The 24,878-nt window shown below is 48.5% G+C and overlaps 1 protein-coding gene across 1 annotated transcript in view; it reads right to left on the minus strand.

Moving 5' to 3' along the window:
• TRAM2 (translocation associated membrane protein 2) overlaps positions 1–3,384 on the minus strand; it is a 68,614-nt gene extending 65,230 nt beyond the window's left edge. Inside the window, exon 1 of the mRNA XM_061146909.1 lies at positions 3,163–3,384. Within this exon, the coding sequence (XP_061002892.1) occupies positions 3,163–3,282 (120 nt within the window). The 5' untranslated portion in view covers positions 3,283–3,384. The remainder of the gene's footprint in view (positions 1–3,162) is intronic.
• Between the last annotated feature and the right edge of the window lie 21,494 nt (positions 3,385–24,878).

Genomic DNA, 24,878 nt, shown 5'->3' on the forward strand with positions numbered 1-24,878 from the left:
CAAGAGAGAGAGAGCTGGAAGGGAAGGAGGGGGGGAAATAAAGCTCCACATTCCTGACATTTTTTAGCCGAGTGCCGAGACTGCACAGAACAGCTCTATTCCAAACAGCCCGCAGGATGGAAAGAAAACCTGGGCTCAGGGGGGAAGAGCCTGTCCCCCCCAACCCCAGCCTCAAAAATGGGAGAAGGAATCTCAGGAAGGTTCAAAACTGAGCCAGATGGAGGTGGGAGGGGAACCCTTTCACACATGTTCCCAAAGGAAGCGATCCCAAGGGAAGGAACTTGGAGTCGGCATCTCCCAGGGGACAGAACTAAGGTCCTGAGGTCCCTGCTGGGGAACGAAAGCCCTTCTGAATGCTGGTGAGTTGACCAGTGAGTTGGGGAAGGGGCGAGGCACAAGAAGAGGTGGAGACCAGTTAGGATGCAAGGACCGTGGCTGCTAGGGTGGGGGGAGAGGGCCTCAGCTCATTGGCCGAAGCTGGGCAGGGGACCCCAGAGGAGGGAGTGGCCAGGATACTCGCTCTTTGTGGGAAGAATTATAATTGAGTTTTCCCGAATCAGCTTCTGAATGAAGGCATCCTAGCCCTGCCCCAAGTTAGAAACCCAAAAGCCGGCAGTCCCTTCGCCCTGCCTCCCCCTCCCCTTTCCATCTCCTCCCATCTTCACTCTTAAGAAAAATGTGGTTAAGTGCTGGCCCGCCCCCACACCCAGACCCACATCCCTACCTATACACACAGGCAGAGCACCCCTCCAAGGGAGGGCCCAACTGGCCCCGAGTGACAGCAGTAAGTCCCCTGATGGTCTCCCCTAGCTATGAGGACGCCCACATGTGTTTCTCGGAGGTCCCCAGAACACAGTGAGTTGTTTCCGCTCTCATTTGGTAGTTCTAGAAACCTGAGTCTCCCCAAATACCTATCTCCGTGGAGCGTCAGCTGGTAAATATGATGAGGACCTTCTGTGTGCCTAGCACAGCAGAACACACATGCTTCATACGGGAGGTTGGGGCACGGCCCTCCTCCTCCCAGGCCAGCCCACACTGACCCACATTACACCTCAGTGCATCTTTCCCAGGAGACAACCTGCCTGAAGGCATGGATGCCGTGGGGACTAAAGCTCTACTGGAAGGGGGTGGTGGGATGGCATTTCACGCCATGACCCTTTCCACACTTCCCAGTCCGATCCCAAGATGGGGAGGCGAGCAGGGCAGTCTTTTCGCTGTTTTTTCCCACCCTGGGCCTTCCTTCCTCCTCTTCACGTAGGGGATTAAGGACTCCCGGCGCTTTCTCCCTCCCATAGGCGGCCAGGTTTAACCAACAGGACTTTCCACCAAGACCACAGGCAACGAAGGAAGGAGGTATCCGGAGCTCAAATGCTCGGCAGCTCTTTTGGAGCAAAGACAAAGCAGGTAGAGTCACCACCCTTAATGAACGCCAGAGACACAGCAGAGGCCCCCCAGGCTGCAGAGCGAGCATGTGGCTGTGAGTGCTACAGTTGTCACGTGTTTCTCTCCGACCACACCCTCCAAGACTGGTGACAAGGCATTGGGAGGCCTCTCAGAATGAAGGACAGCCAGGAGATACTGAGGGCATCTGCTGGAGCAAACAAATTCCCTACCCCATAGGCTATTTTTATGGTCAACAATAAAGGTTCGGGCGCAAACGACTTGCTTTTATATTGGTAGAAGCTGTTACTGCATTTGCTGCTCACACGATCTCAATTAAACCTCACAATAATCCCCGTGAGAAAGACAGGTTTTTACTAATCTGTGCTGATGGGGAAACTGAGGCTGCAGCTGTTTTTTTTTTTTTTTTTTTATTTCATCAGATTAGTGACCAAGCAGAGACGGCAGCACAGGAGACGACCCTAGCCTGACAAGGCCCTAGCCGCGGGTATACCGTGAGAGTTGTGGGGATTGAGGGAAGAGTAAAGCGGGCCTGCAGGCCCCAAGAGTCGTCTCCAGTTACTTCCCACGGACCCTGAAGCCCAGCCAAGGACACGTGCACCCATCCAGCCCTGGCTCAGCCACCACAAGAACGTCCCCACACTGAGGGCAGCCTCCCTGCCTAACAGGGCCCTCGTGATCCTGAGAGAGGAGATAGGGAACCCAGATACAGAGGGACATGGAAGAGTAAATTAGCCACACCAGGAGTCCTCCATATCCAAGGCAACTGATAGATGGCTACAGCTTCCCAGCCCATTCCTGAGATGCAGATAAGCTGCCGGCGAAGCGGCACTCACCTTGAGACAAGGCAGACCAGGGCGAGTCCTCCGCTGTTTGCCAGTTTTCCCTGCTCGTGACTATCACATTTTCCTGGCTGTCCCGAGCAGGGAGTCTTCCCATCAGCCCCGTTGGCTTCCGACCCCATTGGAGTTAAGTCGGTGTTCTATGAGGCCTGCCCCAGCTGTCCCCTACCCCCACAGTTATGGCAGAATCACCTTTCTCCTAAAAGCAGAGGGTATGCCCCGCCTTCACCTTGCTCCTGTCACAGGGAGAAGCTCTAGATCCACCACAGATGGAGTGAAGGAACAGTTCACAGAACGTTATGTTCACAGGGTATATGAAAACTGGCCTTTGGGGCAAGAGCAAAAAAAAAAAAAAAGAGTGGTGTCAGGAGGACCGCAAAAGGCACTGCTGGGATGGAGCTAGGGCCGAACCCCGAACACCCCCACTGTGGCCCAGAGTTGAGGATGCAAAAGACCCCGAAAATCAGGTGGGAAGTGGAAATGGGCCGGGGTTCCTCCCACTGGAAAAGCCCAGAGGAGCTGGCAGCTAGAGCTAGGAAGGGGGAGTTGTGCAATGCCTGCGGGTCTGGGAGTCTCCGGGCTTGGCTCCTGGACACCAGAAAGGAACCTCCGCTGGGCGGGCCAGGGTGGCAGCGCCGCGTCGGTTCGAGGCCAGGGTTAGGAGTCGGGGCTGCAGAGAGAGCTGCAAGGGTCCAGTGGGTACCCAAGGGGGCGGCAGGGCTGGCGGGCACGACGCGGAGCTGGCGGCGGTGTCTGGGCTGACTAGGAGGCCGAGGGGCGCACGGTGCACAAAGCCGGGGGAATGCGGGGGACCGACAGGGCGGCCCGGCGCCCGGGCGCAGACGCAGACCCCGGGGGACCCGTAGGGGGACGCCGAGCGGCGCGCGAGAGGGACGCTCCCCGCCCCGATGTCGCTCACCTCGAACATAAGCCCGATGAGGACGCAGAGCACCAGGCAGAAGCCGATGTCCGCATGGTTGTGGATGACGAACTCCTGGCTGAAGAGCGGGTAACTTTTCGTCCTCCGGCGGAAAGCCATGGCAGCGGGCGCGCACGGCCGGCGGGGCCCGCACCCGGCGCTCTGGAGCCGCCGTGCAAACTTCTCGAGCCCCGGCCCCGCTCCACCCGCCGGCCCGCCGCCCGCCCGCTCGCCCTCCCGCCGCCGGCCCAGCGCCCAACAACTTCTGGGGCCCGCCCCCTTCCTCCGCCAGCCCCCGCCCCCGCCGCCCGGAACCGCCCCCGGCGCAGCCCCCTCGCCGCCCGCGGCCCTCAATCCGCGCGCCCGGCTCGCTTGGGCCCCGCCCCCCGCGCGCTTAACCCTCGCGCCGCCGCCGGGGACGCGCGCGGGGGGCGGGGCCGGGGCGGGGCCGGGGTCGGTGGGGGCGGTTCCCGCGGCCAGGTCCTTCTTGCCCGGCTCCCGCACCCCACTCCCTTCTCCTGTGCTGCGAATCGGCAGTTTCCAGCCGAGGGGCTCGGGGACGCCCGGCCCAGTCCCGGACAGGAAGTGGGCCCGGGTTTCCCTTTCTCCTCGGCTACCGCTCCTTCCTCCACGGGAAGGGAAGGGCCGCAGGGCCGCCGAGAGGTGGGCCGCGCCTCCAGGGTTCTTCCGGGGGTGCGAGCTCTGACCCTGGGGGGCTGCGAGCTGCGCAGGTTGGGCGCAGGAAGGAAAAGCTGCAGGCCGGTTTCCTTGATGGCCCGCGCCCTGCACCGATGATTATGAATGGGCGGATAACCAAGTGTTTGTTGAGAGCTAGAGAGCGTTAGGCACGGTTCAGAATGCTGGGAATATGCGGCAAAGACCTTGCCCTCGGGGAGTTTGCTTTCCAAAGAGGGGAATGGATGGATTCGCGCAGTTTTGCTATATTGACATTTGAGATCACACCTTTTACCCAAATATCTTCGGTATTAATCTGAAAAAGTGGAAGAATAAACACTGAAGAAGAAAAGAAAGAACTTTCACATTGAAAGTTTCTATTTAGTATTAAGGTTTAGAAGTACTCCTGAAAAGGACAAAAGGTATTTTTCATAAATTAATTTATATCGGCAAATATTGGATTTATTCCTACCAGTAATGAAGGAGTCAACTAATCACTTTCCAGATATACAAAAATGAACAAAGAACTATTTAATTCCTAGTTCCTTTTTTATTAGGTCCTCAGCTATTTCACTTCTAAGTAAATACAATTACTTAGAAACGGCACAGTGTAGGAAATGGGGTTGAATCTGGACTTAGCTGGAGTTCCAAGATAAGTTTTCCATCTTAAGTTTCTTGAATCCAGTAGTTAGTCTTTGTTCTTTAATTCCTTTATCTGACTTAAGGAAATGAGAAAGTAATGCCTGTATTGGGCTAAACCTAATTTAACTTCAAGACTGACCTTTCTTGTAGTTGGCCCTCAGTCTCAGGAACAGAAAGATCTAGAACTCTGGAACATCACAATTTTCCATCTGTGAACTGAAGTGAAGTGAAGTGAAGTCACTCAGTCATATCTGATTCTTTGCATCCCATGGACTACAGCCTACCAGGCTCCTCTGTCCATGGACTTCTCCAGGCAAGAATACTGGAGTGGGTTGCCATTTCCATCTGTGAAGAGGTTTTCAAATCTTCAAACTGCACACATATATCTATTAGGTTGAACCCTATGGGACTGATTTCTTTATAAGTCAAAACTGGAATGCCAACATTTCATATGGTTCAATCTGATAGTTCCCTTGTGTTTAAACATGACCATTTCTAGAGGATGCGGTGGTATAGGAATTTCTTGCAAAAGATGAGATGTTGCCAACCTTTTAATATTCCCAAGAGTTTAGTTGGAAAGTTCTGGTACGCAGTTAGGTACTATAACCTCCACATTTATAAATGAGAAACATGATATATAGGGGATGACTTCCGGCTCAAATTGATGACTGCCAACTCCAGACTTTTCCAAATATAACTGAACAACTAGACTTGGGGCTTAAGTTTAGCTGTATGATTTATATGTCATTACCTTTGAAACCCCAAGAAGGAAGTCCTAGATGCCTACTTCAACTGTCACAACCATCTCTAAGTCCTAGTTTCAAGACCACCTTCAACCCCAAATGGATCTCTTCCCAACCTTTTTCATGCAACCAGTCATGGAATTCCATGAATTCTTACCTCAGAATGTCTCCCACCAACTATCACCTCCACCATTCTTCACCTGGGCCACACTAATCACTCATGATACAGTGACTCCAATATCTGCCCCCTGCAAGCATTATTCCACTAGAAACATCTACTGAGCACCTACCAAGTGCCAGAAACTGTGCTAGTTACTGAAGACAGAGAGATAGGACAATGCTTATTTGTGATTTTAAAATATGTCCTCAAGTTCTTTGGTATTTCTCCCGACAAGAGATAGTGATTAATTCCCCTCTCCCCCTTGAGTGCAGGCTGGATTTGGTGGCTCGCTTTTAACAAACAGAATAAGTGATGGTCATAAAGGCATTTTGGTTTTCTTCTTTTGTTCTTGTCCTGGATCACTTGCTCTGGCGGTGGGGGGGTGGGGGGGAGGAGTGAGCGGCCATGTTGTGTGGATACTCAAGCAGTTTTTGGAGAAGTCCCAATGGACTCCAGCCAACAACCAGTGCTAACTTGCCAAGCTTCTGCATGAGCCCTCTTGGAAGCAAATTGTCCAGCTCTGATCAAGCCTTCAGATGACTGCAGCCCTGGCTGACCTCTTGACTGCAACTTCATGAGATACCCCTAGCCAAAACCAGCAAGGTAGCCACACCCAAATTCCTGACACACAGCAACTGTGAAATAAGAAACATCTGCTGTTTTAAGTCATTGAATCTGGTTGTCATTTATTATACAGCAAGAGGTACGCTGGAGCTTACAATCTATTAGAAGAGACAGAGGCATCATTACAATTCAGTGTGATAATGGTGACTCTAAGAACAGTTTGAAATATGTACCCTCTGAGGACAAAGAAAAGGCAGCTTAGTTCTGGTTGGGGTATTGGGAAGAGAACGTTCAGGCTGGACCTTTAGTAGGTCCATTCTCTATTTTACTAATAGAGAATGCAGAAGAGCAGTATGAGATTAATTTTGGAGACTTAATATGGAGCTGGATTGTAATGCATTTCAAATGCCATGATAAAGAATTGTACCTTTCAAGGTATACATATATCAAAACACTGTGAATATCTTACAATTTTATTTGTCAATTATACCTTAGTAAAACTGAAAATTTAAAAAGAGAGAGAAAGAATTGTGACTTTACTCTGCAAACAGTGGGAACTGTTTTTTAGCATGACTGAATCTGTCTTTAGCGAGAGAACCATCAGGAATATAAAGATCATTTTGATTTAAAAAGAGTGGTATCTGAAAGACCAATTGAAAAACTATTATAACAGCCTAGTCAAGAAAAAAAAAAAGGAACCCTTCTCAATAGTGGTGATAAGAGTGAAAGGGCAGTGGATGATTTCAGGGACATTGCAAGGGTTAATTCATTGGATTTGGTGTTTGCTTTAAAATATGATGCATAGAAGTTGGAGGAGTCAAAACATTAGGCTCTGGTGTTCATGCTCAGTCACTCAGTTGAGTCAGACTCTTTGTGACCCCATGGACTGTAGCCCACCAGCCTCCTCTGTCCATGGAATTTTCCAGGCAATGACCTAAATGATCGTGGGACCATTAAAAAAAATGTATATGGAACAACAGAGAAAGAACAGTTATAAGAGAGGAAAAGTGGGCCTCCGCTTTACACAAGCTGAGCCTGAGGAGTCTGTGATGCTTTGACAGGTCAATTGGAAACCATCGGATTGGATGAAGGGAGGGAAAGCCAGAATTAAAGGTATTTGTGCTTATCTGCAAGGGGACTGTTGAATCCATGAGGTTAACCAAGTGTTCCAGGAGAGTATGCTGAGTGAGAAAAAAGCCCAAACTCAGCAGAATCTGAGGGACCCCCCAACCCTAAGAAGGGAGGAGAAGGAAAAGGAAAGGGTGGGGTGGAGGAAGCTGGAACATAAACATTTCACCAGGACAGGTTAAACCAGGCAAGATGAGAAGAGGATGAAGCCCCTAAATGTAGGCATTGCAGTCTTTCAGAGCCTACTTTAAAAAAAAAAAAAATTTAATTGAAGTAGAGCTGATTTACAATGTTTCAAGCATACAACAAAGTGATTCAGTTATGTACGTATTTCAGATTCTTATGCATTCCCCTGCAGTGGAAGTGCAGTCTTCTTAGCCACTGGACCACCAGGGAAGTCCTTCCATTCTTTTTTAATGGCTGTTTAATATTCCATTGTGTATATGTCCCTTGGACTGCAAGGAGATAAAACTAGTCAATCCTAAAGGAAATCAACCCTAAATACTCTTTGGAAGGACCGATGCTGAAGCTGAATACTTTGACCACATGCTGTGAAGAGTTGACCCATTGGAAAAGACCCTGATGCTGGGAAAGATGGAAATCTGCAAAAGGAGAAGAGAAGAGCAGAGGATGAGATGGTTAGATAGCTTTCCCAGCTCAATGGACATGAATTTGAGCAAACTCCAGGAGATAGTGAAGAATAAGGAAGCCTGGTGTGCTGCAGTCCATGGGGTCACAAAGAGTCGGACACAACTTAACAACTGAACAACAATATTCCATGGTGTGTCTATATCACATCTTCTTTATCCATTCATCTGTTGATGGATATTTAGGTTGCTTCCATATCTTGGCTACACCAACAGTGTAGGAGGGTTTTGAGGCCCACTCTTAAATGGGTATTGGAGTGGACTTAGTTAACATTGGGTAGGAGATGAGAAAGTAGTCTATTTTTTTAAGAAGTTTGGTGAATAAAAGGAAAATGGATGGTGTTCTTGGGAGATATGGAGGATCCAAGGAAGGATCTTTATTTTTTTAAGATCTGAGATTGTTTGGAGACAGAGAAGAAACACTCAGGAGAGAGAGAGAGGGAAATATAAAATACTAGAAATATGGGAGATCATGGATGAAACCAAGGAGGAGGCATGAGGGCCACTCCAACAACAAAAGGAAGAAGGGAAACTCCTCTAAGCCTGGGACAACGATCTAAGATGGGTGAATATATAGTTAGGCCTGGAGGTGGAGGAGATAATAGCCTCTCACATTTATATTGTGCTGACAGTTGCCCCAAAAGGGAGCAAGACAGTGATTACCAGCCCCTTCTTATAGCTGTTCTGAGACACATGAATGACCAAGGGCCACATAATTAGCAGGTTGCTGAAACAGGACTCAGACCAGAGGTCAGCACTGGGTCCCCTCTGCCTGCCCGGACTGGAGCCTTTCAGGCTTCCTAGAGCATGGCCCTGATCAAGTAGGTGCCATCTCTCTCTCTCTCCACCTGTCCCATCATGAAGCATTAGTCGCTCAGTCGTGTCCCACTCTTTGCGACCCCATGGACGGTAGCCCACAGGTTCCTTTGTCCATGGGATTTTCCAGGCAAGAATACTGGAGTGGGTTGCCATTCCCTTCTCCAGGGGTTCTTCCTGACCCAGGGATTGAACCCAGATCTCCTTCATTGCAGGAAGATTCTTTACCATCTGAGTCACCAGGGAAGTCCAAACATGGGGACTGATAATTCTGAAATACCAATTCTTAACTAAACTGGAGTAGCCCCTCTTTCTAGACCACACCCTGCGGTTTCTCCGTTCCGTGTCTTTGTTCCCCTCATAAGACCCTTGCGCTGTGTCCCTTTGCTAAAAGTAGCCAACCCTCAAGAAAAAGGGCATTGCCTCTTCCTTCACAGAACTGTCTTCAGGGCATTCTGACTGGACACATCACATGGCACCTGTGTACTCCTCTCAGGAAGCAGCAAGTTCTCCTGCAACCAGTGGATTTGTCCATGAATTTTACACCCCTTTGGATGATGTCACCTTTCAAGGCAGGAATCTAGCCATTTACTCTCGTATCATGGTGTGTTCTCATCAAGTGTTAGTTAATCGAATAAATGGCTGCAAGAGAAAATGCTGTTGTCATGGCCAGTACAAGTCTGACAACTATCCCCAGCAAATTGAAAATGTCTGTTCCCTCATAACAAGAAGTCCTGAATTAGTTCACTCCCAGGTGTGTATGTGATTCATCCAACCCTGGAATCTCACTGTCCTCCCACTTTGCTTTTGTCTCAGACTTGCTCCTCATGGTTACAAAGGGGCTGCAACAGCTCCAGTAGTCTGTCCTTCATACAATGAGACCCAAAATTTAGACAAGATGGAGAGGGGCATTTTGAAGAGTGAAAAAAACTTCCCCAGAAACCCCAGACTTTCCCCTCATGCCTCACTGACCAGATTGTACCACATGTCCATTCTTAATCCAATCATTGGCAAGGTGAGTGGAACTGACATGATTGGGTTTTGGTTTAGATGCTAAGCCCTGTCCGACTCTTGTGACCCCATGGACTGTAGCCTGTCAGGCTCCTCTGTCCATGGGATTCTCTGTCCATGGGACATGATTAGAGTAACCTCACCAGGAAGCCATCCTCAAAGGAGCTGAGACTTTCAGCCTCCTGTGAAGATCCTGACTATTGATGGCAAGAAAAAAGGGCTGGGGGACTGGTATGGAGCAGGCATCTGGAAATGTCTGCACGGTAATTTTTGTCAGGGCTTTTTATTATTATGTATTTATCTTTGACATTGCTGCTGCACAGGCTTTTCTCTAGTTGTGGCTCCTGGGCTCTAGAGCACGGGTTCAATAGTTGTGGCTCACAGTCTTGGTTGCTCCACAGCATGGGGGAGTCTTCCTGGATCAGCGATCAAATTCATGTCTCCTATATTGGCAGGCGGATTCTTTACCACTGAGCCACCATGGAAGCCCCTGTCAGGGTTTTTTACTCTCTGTATTTTCACTGCTTTGCCTTATGAGACTCGTGGCACTCTTGCCCAAAATGAGTCGGGCTTTCTAGTTTCTGTACAGTAGACACATGAATTTTGCAAACATCAAACAGCTAACAGTCACTGTTGAAGTGTCTGGCTGACGGAGCTCCAGCTTGACAAAGTGAAGTATTGTTGCTCTAGAAGTCTAGCATATTAAAACCACCTTTTGCCAAATGATGAACCATCTGATCTTCTTGCCTCCTATCCCACAGCAGTGTAGCGGAATCAGCAGTGTACCAAGGTCAGGGCAGTGGAAGCAGTTAGCCCTGGGGGCAGGGACAAAGGGGTTGCGTGATCTATAAAGAATTTTAAAACAATGATAAACCTTTAAAGGCACTGTGGTATCCTGGCTTGAACCCTGGAACAGAAAAAGGACACTAGTGAAAACATCGCTCAAATCCAAACACAGAGAGTAGTTTGGTTAATAGTATTGTACCAACGTTAATCTCTGTTTCAAAAAATGGACCACAGTTATATAAGCTGAGTGAAAAGTTTTATGAGGACGATCCATAATATTTCTGCAACTCTCCTGTAAATCTAAAATTATTTCAAAGTTAAAAGAATTTAAATGACAAACGTTGACTAAAAATTGGTGTTTCCTTTTTTTAAAATATCACCACGGCAATTCTAAGCAATGTTAGAAGTAAAAATACCTCCCACTTGCCCAAAACTTTTGCTATAAATTCTAAACAATTGTTGATATTGCTGTTAAGGTGTAATAATAAATATGTAAACTACCTCCCCCTTGCCCAAAACTTTTGCTCTAAGTTCTAAACAGTTGTTGTTGCTATTGAGTTTTAATAATAAATATGTCACTTAGCCCATTTTTATTACTTATCTTTTAATAAGCATTGCATCCTATGTGAAGTTAATTCGCCTCTCATATATACCGCTGGCCCCTAATTTACGGGTTCTGAGATGCTCACATTTGTTTCAAGTAAGTTCATATGGGATTGGAATCAGCGGAGCTCAATTCCGGCACAGCCAGATCTCCACCCTCTGGGGTAACAGAGCTTGCATTTGAACCACATATTGGAAATAAACAATGATCTTACAGATGAAGAGACAAATTGTCACTTTAGTTCCGTCATTCTGTGTGACCACTTGCAGCTCTTATTTGTGTTTTAAAATTTAGAACAGTGAGACAGAGTACAAAATGCCATTATTATTTATTATTATTATTAGTTTTATGTCATGTGTCATGATTATTTCTGGGTTGTTTTTTTTTTTAAAGGAGCAGAGTCTTAAAAAAAAAAAAAGCCAGCTCACTATTAAATATGGTAAGTACAAGAGAATGTAGAGTTAAGAGTCCAGATATTAAAAGCTACCTTAAAGATTATATAGCCAAATCCCCTCCTTTCAGAGACAATGAGAGGAAAGCCCATAAGACTGGTAAGCTGGGGCGAGGACAAGGTCTCCCTACCTGGCCTGGAGCTCCCAGCCCAGTCTCAGTATCCCATGCTCACTAGTCTCTGGCAGACAGGCAATAACTCAGAAAAAACAAGTAGTTCATCCAGTGACAGCTAGTGACTCAGTGGCAGAGTAACACATGAGAACCAGGACTCCTGACCACTCAGGGCTCTAACCACTGCCCTCTATTTCCTCTTTCCAGCTCTCATTCAGCTGGAGACAGATTTATTCCAGACGACTAATGAATGTGCCACCATTCAGAAGGGAAGTGGGGGGCATTTTTCAGAAGAGACGCAACTCAAGTTAACACGAGAAATGAATACGTTGCAGTCAGAATTCCCGCAACCAGAAAAATAACTGGAATACAACATTTGGGGAGCAAAGGAACAATTTCAGATCCTGACTTCCACTGAGTTCTCCAATGTGAGGGGCATCTTTAGATGGAAACTATCTGGGAAACTTATCCTTAGTGTGTTTAAAAAGAAAGCAGTAACTATCAGAGCAGTAGCTCTGTTATGCAGTGGGCGTCACAGTGAGGAAAAGCTCAATGGAAAGATGGTTTATAGGAGCCACTGCCTTCCCCAAGCAGCTTTCGCCCAGACTGGGGAGAAAGGAAGACATTGTTTTGATTACATTTAAGCACCTCCCCGTGGACCTTTGATACCAGTCCATGAAATTCATCCCATCTTGATTCTCACATCACAGCCCAGGCTTCAGGAACCACTCACTTGTCAGCTGTCAGGAATACTACATACAACTCCTGGGTCTCTTTGTACAGTTCCCAACCACAATAACTGTTTACGGGTGCCTCGCTCCCCACTGAGCAGATAATTGACCTCCTGCTGTGTGCTTGAAAAGATGATGGGTGAGTCAAAGGGTGGGTGGATGGATAGACTGGTGGATGGTTAGATGGTTGGATGGGTAGATAGATGAATGAATGGATACATAGGTTGAAGGTAGGTGGATAGGTGAATGAAAGGTTGGAAAGGTGGATGATTGGATGTGTGGAAGAGTAGATGGATTAATGGATCAATATAAAGGAATCTGGACTTCCCTGGTGGCGCAGACATAAAAAATCCAGCTGCCAAGCAGAAAATGTGGGTTGGATCCCTGGGTTGGGAAGATCCCTTGGAGAAGGAAATGGCAACCCACCGAGTATTCTTGTCTGGGAAATCCCATGGTGGGCTACAGTCCATGGGGTTGCAAGAGTTGGACACAACTTAGCAACTAAACCACCATCATCATGAAGGAATCCATACCATCCCATCTTTATATTGGTGCCCAAGGTAATTCCACAGCGAAGGGACCCCACGGAGAGTCTGCTTCCACACAGGGGATATGTTCAAGAACAAAGCTATATTTAGGTTGGATAGAACCTTGGGGTTGATTTTAATATCCTGAGAGATCGGAATCATAGCTTTTCATGAGTGACTTAGTATTAATAACCACCTCATTCTCTGCTACAGAATAGGTGCTAAGTGGATGTTTGTTGACAAAAATGAATGAATGAATGATTTGGGAAACACAATGAAAGCTCCCCCTGATTCTGATATTCATCCTCACATTCTGATTCTCTGTGATTATATTCCAACATGAAAAGTTCATTCCTTTGTAAATCAAGTATGTGTCCAGAAAGTGTCCAGTTATGATGCAAAATATTCCTGGATGCTAAATACATTAAACCCTTTCCACCTGTTGTCTCTTTGGCAGGAATGAGTGGGTCACATTGCTGTTTCACTTGATTCTTTGCTGGGCAAGCCCAGAGGTTTCTCTGGGCTGAAGGACTCGTTGATGAGTGGGAGAGGGCCCTTCACCAGGCAGCACCAGGGTTCTGCAGAGAGAGACAAGACCCCTCTCTCCTGATCTTGGCAGCCAGCCCCTGGCCGCTGCCCCTTCTCAGCAGCCCCTCCTCCTGATAAGAGAAGAATTCCTTGCTTTGTCCCCTGTGTTTCCACAAGCTGAGGTGAGGAAAGAAAGAAAGAGAAGAGTAAGAGTGAGAGCAAGAAAGTAAACACCAGAAGATGGGAGGCACAAGACAGTAAAGAGAGAAGAGAAGAAAGAAAGAAAGCGAGGCTGGATATAGGCAGTGGGTAGGAAAGAGAAAAAAAAAAATAGATTCTCTTTGCAACACAGTGCTTCTAGTAATAATATCATCATTATCTCGCCTGAACAAATGTGCGAGGACTCTGTCTACTCACTATACAACATGAAAATGGAACGCGTTTCCATCAGCCTCATCAGAAATCTTGGCAGATACTGTCAGAAAGTGGTACCGCTTCTGAGATGTGATTTTTCAATAGTAGATAGTGTACTTTTTGATTGGGGCTGGGAAAAAGAGAAAAAGGGAGTTGATCTCTGTTTTTTCTTTCTTTTTTTAATCCTGATATTCTTTTCCCCAAGGAGGTTTTGCCCTAGCCCACATCGAACTCCTTGAAACAGCCACGTCAGCATGACCAGTGGTCTGGGGCTGACCTGCGGTCTTAGGCCCACGCCAGCCCCTGTGCCAGGGCCTGTTCCTTTGAAATAGCCTTTCTGCTCAGTCTCCAAGGCCCACCCCACGAGTCCCTGACCTCCCCTACCCCCCACTCTTTGTAGTTTCCAGTCCCCTCTTCCACTTCCGCCCAGACCTTGGTGTCCCTGTCCTGCACGGAGACGTCTGAAATGGATGGTTCAAGCAAAGAGCGTTTTGTTCCAGGCTGAAGCAAGCTCAGGGAGCCCGGCAGGGCCAGAGGCGGGAGCGGGCACCTCGGTCCGCAGACTGAGGCCTCGCAGTGTGCGGGCTCCCCATGGCCAGCACCACCTTTTCCTGGGAAGGCGGCCAAGGCCTGCGGCCCCGGGTAGGAAATCCCCAGTGAGAGGCCCTTCCTGAGCGCCACAGAAAATGCTTCTTTTCATCGACTCCAGTCCCCTTCCTTTCTAGCGTGAAGGCCCAATCACGCCCCCTTTCCTGGCCTTCCACACTCCACTCACATGCCAAGTGCCCCGCCCGGCGCCTGCTGGCTCCTGCACCCCTTCCCCGGCACCCTCGGCCGGGCTCCCCCAGCCCCTGGAAGGCAGCCTCCTCCCCGCCACTGGGGCCACCAGCTCTCCCTCCAGCCAGCATCCTGGGACCTCCCAGCCCACTCTTCCAATTGGCGACCCAGCATCTCCTGGAGGGAGCTCCTGTCAGGTTAAACAGAAGGGGTTTGTTGACTTTGCCAGATTAGCAAGGGGAGCAAATTCCATGGATGCCACAGTTCCAGAGTCTCAAAGTTCAGACCTCCTGTTTGATAGCAGGAGCACGGTGCTGGAGGTGGCCTGAGATCACATGAAAGAATAACAACGACAGCCATTGCTCTTGATGGAGCAATTACCAGCTGGCACCCAACGGTCTCTGCCCTCTCGCGAACTTCTAACGTAATCCTCACGGCAACCTCAGCAGCAGGTACTGCTGGTAGCCCTGACTTACAGGAAGTAGACGCCCAGAGATACTAAGTAACTGGCCCACGGCCCCAGGACAGTAGGAGGCAGAGCAGGGTGCGCCTGGGGATGGCCCCCCCCCCCCCCCCCCGTCCCCACCCTCGCCTCTCCAGACGTGCCCTGGGGGCAGGAGGAGACAGATTCCAAACTGGTTCTCCCACTCCCCAGGTGGGTGACCTTAGGCCAGCTACACTCTTTTCTAATCAGAAACATTAAGAGGAAGAGGTGATTTCTTGGGGCCCTTCCACGTGGTGATGCTGTTACTTTCCCCCCTCAATTATAAAGGCAGTCAGAAACATCTCCAAACTTTCTGGACCTGGGGTCAACCACAGGCAAAGGGATGGAGTGGGTGGCAAAAGTGATTGTCGCTGACCCCTCAGGGTTCCATCTACCATATTTCCCTCTGTCCAAACCAGGCCTCTGGAGTGGTCCAGTGGCTAAGACTCTGTGTTTCCAATACAAGTGGCCTGGGTTCCATCCCTGGGAACTAGATCCCACATGCTGCAAATAAGACTCGATGCAGCTAAATAAATAAATAAATATTTTAAAAAAGAAGAAGACAGCCGAAAACCATTGGCATGTCTGTCCTGGAGCTTACTCGATCCCTGCCCTCACTGTGGTACTTCTTCCTGATTTTATGGACTGTTGCCAGCACCCACAGGGAACTTGGCTTTTCACCCAGTCCCAGGGGAAAATCCCTAGTTTTCCCTAGTTATCCCTAAGCCAGGGATAGTTATCTCAGTCTCTTTTGCCCTTACTGGCTTACGAGATGAGCAGGGGTGTTAGTTTACTACTGCTGCCATAACAAATGAGCATAAAAAAACACAAACTTATTTTCTTATGGCTGTATAAGTCAGAAGTCGGGTATAGATCTCACTGGGCTAAAATCAAGGCTGCAGGTCTGAGTTATTTTCTGTAGCCTCTGGGCAAGAACTGATTTCCTTGCTCTTTTAGGTATAGGTAGAATTGAGTTTCTTGCAGCTGAAAGACTGAGGTCACTAGCTATTATTATATATTATATAATATATATAATATATTATTATATTATTAGTATCTAGTGGCCTCTTTCTTACATATAACCCCTGCCCCACACTACCATCTCTATCACCCAACTGGGTTTATGTGATTATGCCGTTTTTTGTTGGTTTTCTTTTTTTTGATGGGGGTGTTGGCCACACAAGATGGCTTTCGGGATCTTATTTCCCCACAAGAGACTGAACCCATGCCCCCTGCAGTGGAAGTTCGAAGTCCCAACCACTGGACCACCAGGGAATTCCCATATGTGATTATGCTGAACATCCTAGAAATCCAGGATAGCCTCTCCATCTCAAGAATCTACCTTTAACCTACAAAGTCCCTGTTGTCATTTAAAGTAACAAATTCACAGGCTCCAGGGAATAAGAGTATAATCGTCTTTGGAGGCCATTGTCTGCCTGCTATAGCTTGTGACCCACTGTGGCTGATGAGATACAGAGGAAATCTTCTGGGGCTTGGAGAAAGATTTTGCTCCCTGATTCAATGATTTTGGGGCTTCCCTGGTATCTCAGCTGGTAAAGAATCTGTCTGCAATGCAGGAGACCCAGGTTTGATTCCTGGGTCAGGAAGATCCCCTGGAGAAGGGATAGATTACCCACTCCAATATTCTTGAGCTTCCCTGGTGGCTGAAAGTAAAGAATCTGCCTGCAATGCGGGAGACCTGGCTTCGATCCCTAGGTCAGGAAGATTCCCTGGAGAAGAAAATGGTAACTCACTCCAGTATTCTTGCCTGGAGAATCTCATGGACAGAGGAGCCTGGCAGGCTACAGTCCATGGGGTCGAAAAGAGTTGGACACAACTGAGCGATTAAGCACAGCACAGCATAATGATTTTGAGGTTTGCCCCACTCTTACCTACTTTAATTGAGGAGATGTGAGCTGTGGCAACCATCATACCATGCTTGGCATCAATGCCAAGAACGAAAGCTGACACAATGAGAACAGTAGTGGAAATATCAAAATGAAAAGAGTGCTTGGCCTTTTGATGACAATGTTGAGCCACTGAATCAACATAGCCTATTAACCTACTCCTGCTGGCCCTCTGTTTAGAGCTGGAGGAGGACCCTTTATTTCTGCTTATGGCTGGGGATTAGTCTTAGAGGAACAGATCGCCCATGGTCCACAATGCCATGTGCCAGACTGTACAGATGTGAGAGTTTGACCATAAAGAAGGCTGAGTGCCAAAGCATTGATGCCTTTGAACTGTGGAGCTGGAGAAGACTTGACAGTCCCTTGGCGAGCAAGGAGATCAAACTAGTCAATCCTAAAGGAAATCAACCCTGAATATTCATTGGAAGGACTGTTGCTGAAGCTGAAGCTCCAATACTTTGACTACCTGATGCAAAGAGCTGACTCACTGGAAAGACCCTGATGCTGGGAAAGATGGAGGGCAGGAGGAGAAGTGGGAGGCAGAGGATGAGATGGTTAGATAACATCCCTGACTCAGTGGACATGAATTTGAGCATCAATTTCTAGATAGTGAAGGACAGGGAAGCGTGGTGTGCTGTAGTCCTTGGGGGTCTCGAAGAGTCAGACATGACTTGGCGACTGAACAGTAACAACAAATACGGTACATCCTGGTTGAAAGGATTGTCTGAATTGCACCTGAACTTGCTGTATCCTTCAAACCTGGTGACTTGGACTGCCGGTTGCCCTCACGGCAGCTCAGTCTCCCCAGCGCTGCTTCAGGAAGTCTCAGCTTTTCCCTCCCTGTTAATCCTGTATTTTCAGATTCACATCTTACCTGCACTCTGCCCAGCTTGATACTTCTGGTGTATCATAATATCCAGACATCCCAGACTGCTGGCCATTCCCTGAATAGTCCTTCCACTTTCACATGCTTCTACACCATCCCTTCAGGCTGTTCCCTCAATTGGAAATATTCTTTCTACACTCACATATCTTCACCATTAAATCCCTGCAACCATATTGTGATGCTATTATTCCCTGGCAAATGATTCAGAAACATCAGGTAACTTATTTAAGGGGACGTGGCCAGCATGTGGCAGAACTGGGATGCGGATGCAGGTCTCTCTGACTTGTGTCCTCTGACACTCTTCATTTGGCATTTTAGCGAAGACAAGTTATGAACAGCCCAAGTCATGAGGGACTTGTCCCCTTCCACATCTTACAAGCACCCTGAGTGCAGGGAGTGAGTCATTTCTTATTGCCTCTCAGAGTTACAGTCAAGGTCAACAACTGCCTTGGGGGTTGGGGCTTGGAGCTCTGATTTGTAATGTTTTCTAGTGGGTAAATACCCCCATCATGACTGATTTCAACATCCCAGTGTGACCTTACTGAACCAGGAACTGGGAAGACTGAACGGTGCACAGCATCATAGGTTGCACATAGGTTTGCACTATAGGTTTCCACCAACACTCCCTTCTCTAGGGGATCTTCTTGACTCAGGGATCCAACCCAGGTCCCCTGCATTGCAGGCAGATTCTTGACTATCTGAACCACCAGAGAAGCCCACAGATAAATAGATGTGAATAATCTCAAAAACACAGATACCCACTCCAGTATTCTTCCCTGGAGAATTCCATGGACAGAGGAGGAGCCTGGTGGGCTCCATAGTCCATGGGGTCACAAAGAGTCAGACATGACTGAGCAACTGACAGTTTCACTTTTTTTTCAACCTCAAGAACACAGATAACAGCAAATGCAGTAAAATCCTTAGGCAGTGAATGAGTTTTGATCATTTCTTAAAATTTGTTTTAAATCCAGTTGCTTCTATTTTAATTGTATATAAATTGCTGCTGCTGCTGCTGCTAAGTCACTTCAGTCGTGTCTGACTCTGTGCGACCCCATAGACGGCAGCCCACCAGGCTCCCCCATCCCTGGGATTCTCCCGGCAAGAACACTGGAGTGGGTTGCCATTTCCTTCTCCAATGCATGAAAGTGAAAAGTGAAAGTGAAGTCGCTCAGTCGTGTCTGACTCTTAGGGACCCCATGGACTGCAGCCCACCAGGCTCCTCCGTCCATGGGATTTTCCAGGCAAGAGTACTGGAGTGGGGTGCCATTGCCTTCTCCGGATATAAATTAATCTTTAGTAGCTGTTGTGTTTAATCATAGGCTTGCAAAGTTCCTGAGAACTTAACAATTAGGTTCACACCTGGTTTGAGCTAGCTCCAGCACGCCATTGCTGGAGTCTAGTCCCAGGCTTTGCTTTTAATTTGTTCTAGAATGGTGGTGAGAATGCTAATAAAAAGAACATGCTCATCTACTAATGAGCTTTGAATAGAGCTGGTAACTAGACTTCAATATTCGTTCCCCTGTCTGACAATGTCTTAGTTCCCTCACTCAGACAGAAGGCCAAACAAATAAAAACTAGCTGAGGGTGGAGACCAAGGCACAGCCAAGGCCCCAACTAAGGTCTGCGAAAACTGAACTCTGCCCCATGCCAGGGTGGGGCCCTGGGACTGCTTCCAGTTCAAAACAGTCCAGGGCAACTGGGCTTGAGCAAGTAACTGTCCTCTCTTCATGTTCCCTGCCCACACCCACGGCCAGAGCAGTAACTGAAGAAAAAGTACCAGTTGGGTCGCGGTTTTCTCACATTCCAGAAGGGAAAGCGCCCCCAGGAACTGGGGAGCCTGAAAAGAAGCAACTAGATTGCTCCTTCCAAAGGCACAAAGAAGTGCTGCGAGGGGGGCCGCCTTAACCTTTTGTTCTGGGTGCAGGGCTGACGTCGCTGGAAACTGGAGTGGGCAGGCGCGGCGTGGGGAGGGAGAGGGCCTCTCAGCGCTACCCCTGCCCCGGCCCAGGGGTTGGATTAAGACCATATATGGACTCAGACTCAGGCCGGCATCGGGGCTCCCAGAAAATTGCATTTTGGGATTAAGTCATTGCTACCAGCAAAAGGGAAGCCCCCAGAAAGGCTGGTCAGCATAAAGGAATCTGGCCAATTGTGGTCTGGCGTGGAGCGATGAGGGACGGGGCGGGGGTGAGATGGGGGCGGGGGTGCAGCCCCTTTCCAGCCAAGCAGCTCTTAGGAAGGAAGGCCGGAGGCCGAGAGCGAGCTGTGGGAGTGACTCTCAGCCACAGTACCAGGGGAGGGGCTCGGCAGAGGACCCGCCCCCTTTCTCAGACTCCCTCCTCCCTCGGAGGGACTGGGGCTCTAAAGACTTTATCTCTGATTCAGATGCGGCGAAGAACTCCAAAATCTCAGATATGGCGGGCAGCCTCCTCGACTCTGGGTGAAGGCGGCTCTGACACTGCTCAAGGCACAGAAACCCTACTAGCCAAGTGAGGGATAGTCCAGGCTCCCAGTTACTCTGGGGTCGAGATAGGTTCACCCCGGGGAAATCCGAGCAAGTGAACCCTCTCTCCCTTCCCCTAAGTCCAGACTAGGTCAGCCCAGGGTGACCTAACTGGGGCTTGGGAATCCAGGGGAACAGGAAAGGAAAGGGTGGGTTGAAAGTGATCTGGTAAAGTGGTTTTTAAGAGAGGGCCAATAAATTGGATCCAATTTACAAAGATTAATTAACTTGTTTTGCTGTTGTCTCAGCAATTGAGTGGCTTTAACTGTTTTTTTTGGGGTTTTTTTTTTAAGGACTAGCTTGAATTATGTAAGGACACTTCTGTCTCTGTGCACCTCTTGATTTGATTCAAAAGACCAGAAACACAGATTATTCTCTCTCAGTGAGAATGAACTGCTCCATAGGCAAAATGAAGAGAAATCTCACAAACATAAGGTGCAGAGAAAGAAGGCAGACACAAAGGAGGACTGTGAATCCCATTCATATCAGCTCGGAAACAGGCAAATCCATCTGTGATGTTAGAAGTCGGTATAGTGGTTCCTTTGTTGGTATGAGTGGCTGGGAGGGGCAGGAGGGCCTCCGGTGCAGTGATGGGCTCAGTCTTTGTCCAGATGCTGCTTACACAGATGTAGACACACTTCGATGTCTGTTCACTTAGGATCTGTGACATGTATGTCTGTTATATTGCATTCAAAGTTTCCACAAAAAAGTAAACAAACCACAATGTAATTTTGTAAAGTAAGTTGTAATAGCATAAGAGTGAATTCCTCCATGCCAACCAGAAATAAACCCCTAGTGTCAGCGTGGCTGATGTCGACCCCACTGCTGCTGTTCACTGATGTGGGGGTCTTGGGAGCCCAGCTCCCCACTTCTCACATCCTCTGGTGCACAAAAAAGGGGGTGGGGTTTAATTAAAAGTTCTCCCAGAGAAGACATCTCTTCCTACCTGTTTAGGTGGAGATGGAACAGATTGAACGTTTGCTTGACCTCTCCTGTGATCTTGTAGAGGAAAGTTCTGCAGGCTTGGTGAGCCTACAGCTCAGATTTCACAGTCAAAGCGCACATACACATGTGCATACACGTGTGCACACGGGGGAGTGTTGAGCTCCTCTCAGCATTCTCTCATTACCCATCGTCAGCCTTGACTTTCCCATTCATCTCTGTCCTCATCTCATCTCCACCTCCTTGATCTTAGTAAGTGTATTTGTCTCCTGGGGTTGCCATACAAAGTACCACAGACTACATGGCTTAAGACAACAGAAAATTTTCATCTCACAATTCTGGAGGCTACAAGTTCAAGATCAAGGTGCTGGCAACCACGACAGGATCTTTTCTGTGCCTCTCTCCTAGCTTCGGGTGGCCTCAGTGATCCTTGGCTGGGGGATGATGGCTCCAATACTTCGCCTCCATTTGGCATTCTCTCATGACCTCTGTCCCTCTGTGTACATCCATGCGCAAATTTTCCCTTCTTGTTAGGGACACCAGGCATATTGGTTAGGGCTCCCCCTAATTCCCTCACCTAAACTTGATGACCTCTGTCAAGACCCTATTTCTGGGCTTCTCTGGTGGGCCAGTGGTAAAGAATCCACTTGCCAATGCAGGAGACATGAGTTCAATTCCTAGTCTGGGAAGATCCCACATGCCACAGGGCAACTAAGCCTGTGCACCACAACTATCAAGCCTGGGCTCTAGAACTCGAGCTCTGCCACAATGAAAACCCCAAGCACTGCAGCTAGAGAGGAGCTACTGCTACCGGAAACTAGAGGAAAACCCTCCTAGCAAGGAAGACCCAAAACAGCCAGAAAAAAAATCAATCAATAAAATTATTTTTAAAAAGATTCTACTTCCAAAAACAGTCATACTCTGAGGTATGAGGGGCTAGACTTTCAACATGTATTTTTTTTGGAGAACACAATTCAACTCAACATCCAGTGATTAAAAGACTTCAGGAAAAACTAAAGTCCCAGCTCTATACCCTGCCAGGAAAGAGTAAGGATTCCAGGTCAAGATCAAACATCAAGAGGGACTTCCCGCGGTCCAGTGGTTAAGACTTTGAGCTTTCACTGAAGGGGACCTGGGTCAAGGAATAAGATCCCACAAGCCAAGAGGAATGACCAAAAAAAAAGAAAGAAAGAAATTTAAAAAATAAGATGGAGCACCAAGAGACTTGAATAAGTAGTAATAATCTCTCATGTTTTTCTCATACTTCCCATACCCAAAGCACATTCATAATCAAAATACCATTTGGTTCCCCACAGTGAGCAAAGTGAATTTCCCAGATGGCTCAGTGGTAAAGAATCCGTCTGCCAATGCAAGAAACAAGAGTTCAATCCCTGGGTTGGGAGGGTCCCCTGGAGGAGGAAATGGCAACCCACTCCAGCATTCTTGCTGGAATAATCCCATGGACAGAGGAGGCTAGCAGGCTACACTTCATGGAGTCAGAGTCAGACACTACTGAAGCGACTAAGCATTCACACACACATACACTTGCTGGTGGAGAAAAAACGGAGATGCGGTAAGAAAGGTAGAAATGCAAGCTCTGGGGCCAGACGGCCTGGGTTGGAATCTCAGCTCCATCTGCTACCAACTGCTTGACCTTGGGAAGGTTATCTCTGTACCTTGGTTTCCTCACTTGTCGAACAGGGATGTCCTGAGGATGAAATGAATTAATAGAAGAAGCACTTACAACAGTGCCTGGTACGAATGGATCAACGTTAGCTACAGCAAAGTCAGGACACCAGACAGCGTCATCCACATCTTACAGATGAGGGAATAGACGAACGGGGTGATTCAAGGCAGATCCAGAATGGATCCAAAACCCAGCACTGATTCATGGGCTTTCTGGCCTGACTTGCTGTCCTCTTTAGGTAATAATAACAACAATGACAGTTACCTCTCACTGAGCACACACTCACTGCCAGGCACTGTGCTTTATATACAGCATCTCATTTAATTTTCACAGGACCCTGTGAAGCTAGGCTTGTGATCCCCACTTTAGAGCTGAAGCACCCAGCTAGTGATGGGAAGCCAGGTTTTGATTACAGGCCTCTGCAACCTCAGGGTCTGAGTTTTCGATCCCTTATGCACCATCTCCTTCCGTAATAGCTCAGTTGGTAAAGAAAACTGCCTGCAATGCAGGATACCCCGGTTCAATTCCTAGGTCGGGAAGATTGGCTGGAGAAGGGATAGGCTACTCACTCCAGTATTCTTGGGCTTTCTTTGTGGCTCAGCAGGTGAAGAATCTGCCTGCAATGTGGGAGACCTGGGTTTGATCCCTGGGTTAGGAAGATGCCCTGGAGAAGGGAAAGGCTACCCACTCCAGTATTCTGGCCTGGAGAATTCTGGCCGGGGTCGTAAAGAGTCGGACACGACTGAGCGACTTTCACTATCACTATAACCTCTGGAAAGATGACCATTGTAGTTGCTTGCTTTATAAACACGGTGTTACCAGGATGAATTGGGTGACATTTGTAAGTTCCCCCAGGGTTAGGAAGCAGCTACTCCTAGCCATCCTTCTTACTGCTACAGGCATTGGGGCCCCATACATAAGCGTCCCATCTGCGCCCATGGAAGGATTTGCAGATCAGACACCAGAGCTTAGGGTGCCAACCCTGGGAGGGAAAAGGTGCCAGATGAGAGCTTGATAGCCAAAGCCGGGGCTGGGCGCCAGCGGGATCCTCTGATGCTGCCGAGCAGATAGAGGATGTGGTGCCAGCACCCAGAGGGAGCTGCAGCGCCCAGGCACAAAGGCTCCGGGACACCTTTCAAGTCTGTGCGGAGACAGAGGAATGACAACCCCCGCCCCGCCCCGCTGGGTGCAGCTAGTCCTGGAGGGGGATGCTCCTCCTCAGATGGGCTTCAGACACCGCCTGCCTGGTTGGAGACATCAAGCAAAGCCCTAATGGCAGCAGCCCTCTGGAGGCTTCACCCAGACTGGGCTGACACACGTCCCAGTGTTCACACATGGTTGTGGCTGACAGCCCAGGCAGACACGACTGTTTTGGCTTCTCTGACTCTTCTCCCTCTGATTCTTCTCCCTCTATCAGCAGTACCACACTCAGAGTCCTTGATCCCAGCTCTCCTGATTAGGGTCGCCGTCTGTGCCCCCGTTGGGGCCCCCTGGTGGATCCACCAAGGTTAAAGGCATCAGTGGAGGCTGGCAATAAGGCCAGTGGGGTGGTGCAGACGGGGAGGGAGGGTTTGGTGGATATTTTTCCGAGAAAATTTAAAGAGTGCTGTCTGAGGCTTCCCTGGTACTGCCTGCCAATGCATGGGACATGGGTTCAATCCCTGGTCTGGGAAGATCCCACATGCCGAGGAGCACCTAAGCCGGTGTGCCACAACTACTGAAGCCTGAGTGCCTAGAGTCTGTGCTTCTCAACAAGAAGCCACCACAAGGAGAAGCCTGCACACCACAGTCAAGAGGAGCCCCAGCTTGCTGCATCTAGAGAGAGCCTGCGTGCAGCAACAAAGACCCACCACAGCCAAGTAAAATAAGTAAATAAGCTTAAAAAAAATTAATAAAGAACATGGTCCTGAATCTCTCTTGTTCCCCTGGCGAATGATTTACGGTGACAGCTCTGACCCTGGAGTGGACTTTGGGGGCTGGGGGGGCAGAA

This window comes from Dama dama, chromosome 7 (genome assembly GCF_033118175.1).
Source record: "Dama dama isolate Ldn47 chromosome 7, ASM3311817v1, whole genome shotgun sequence".
NCBI lineage: Eukaryota > Metazoa > Chordata > Mammalia > Artiodactyla > Cervidae > Dama > Dama dama.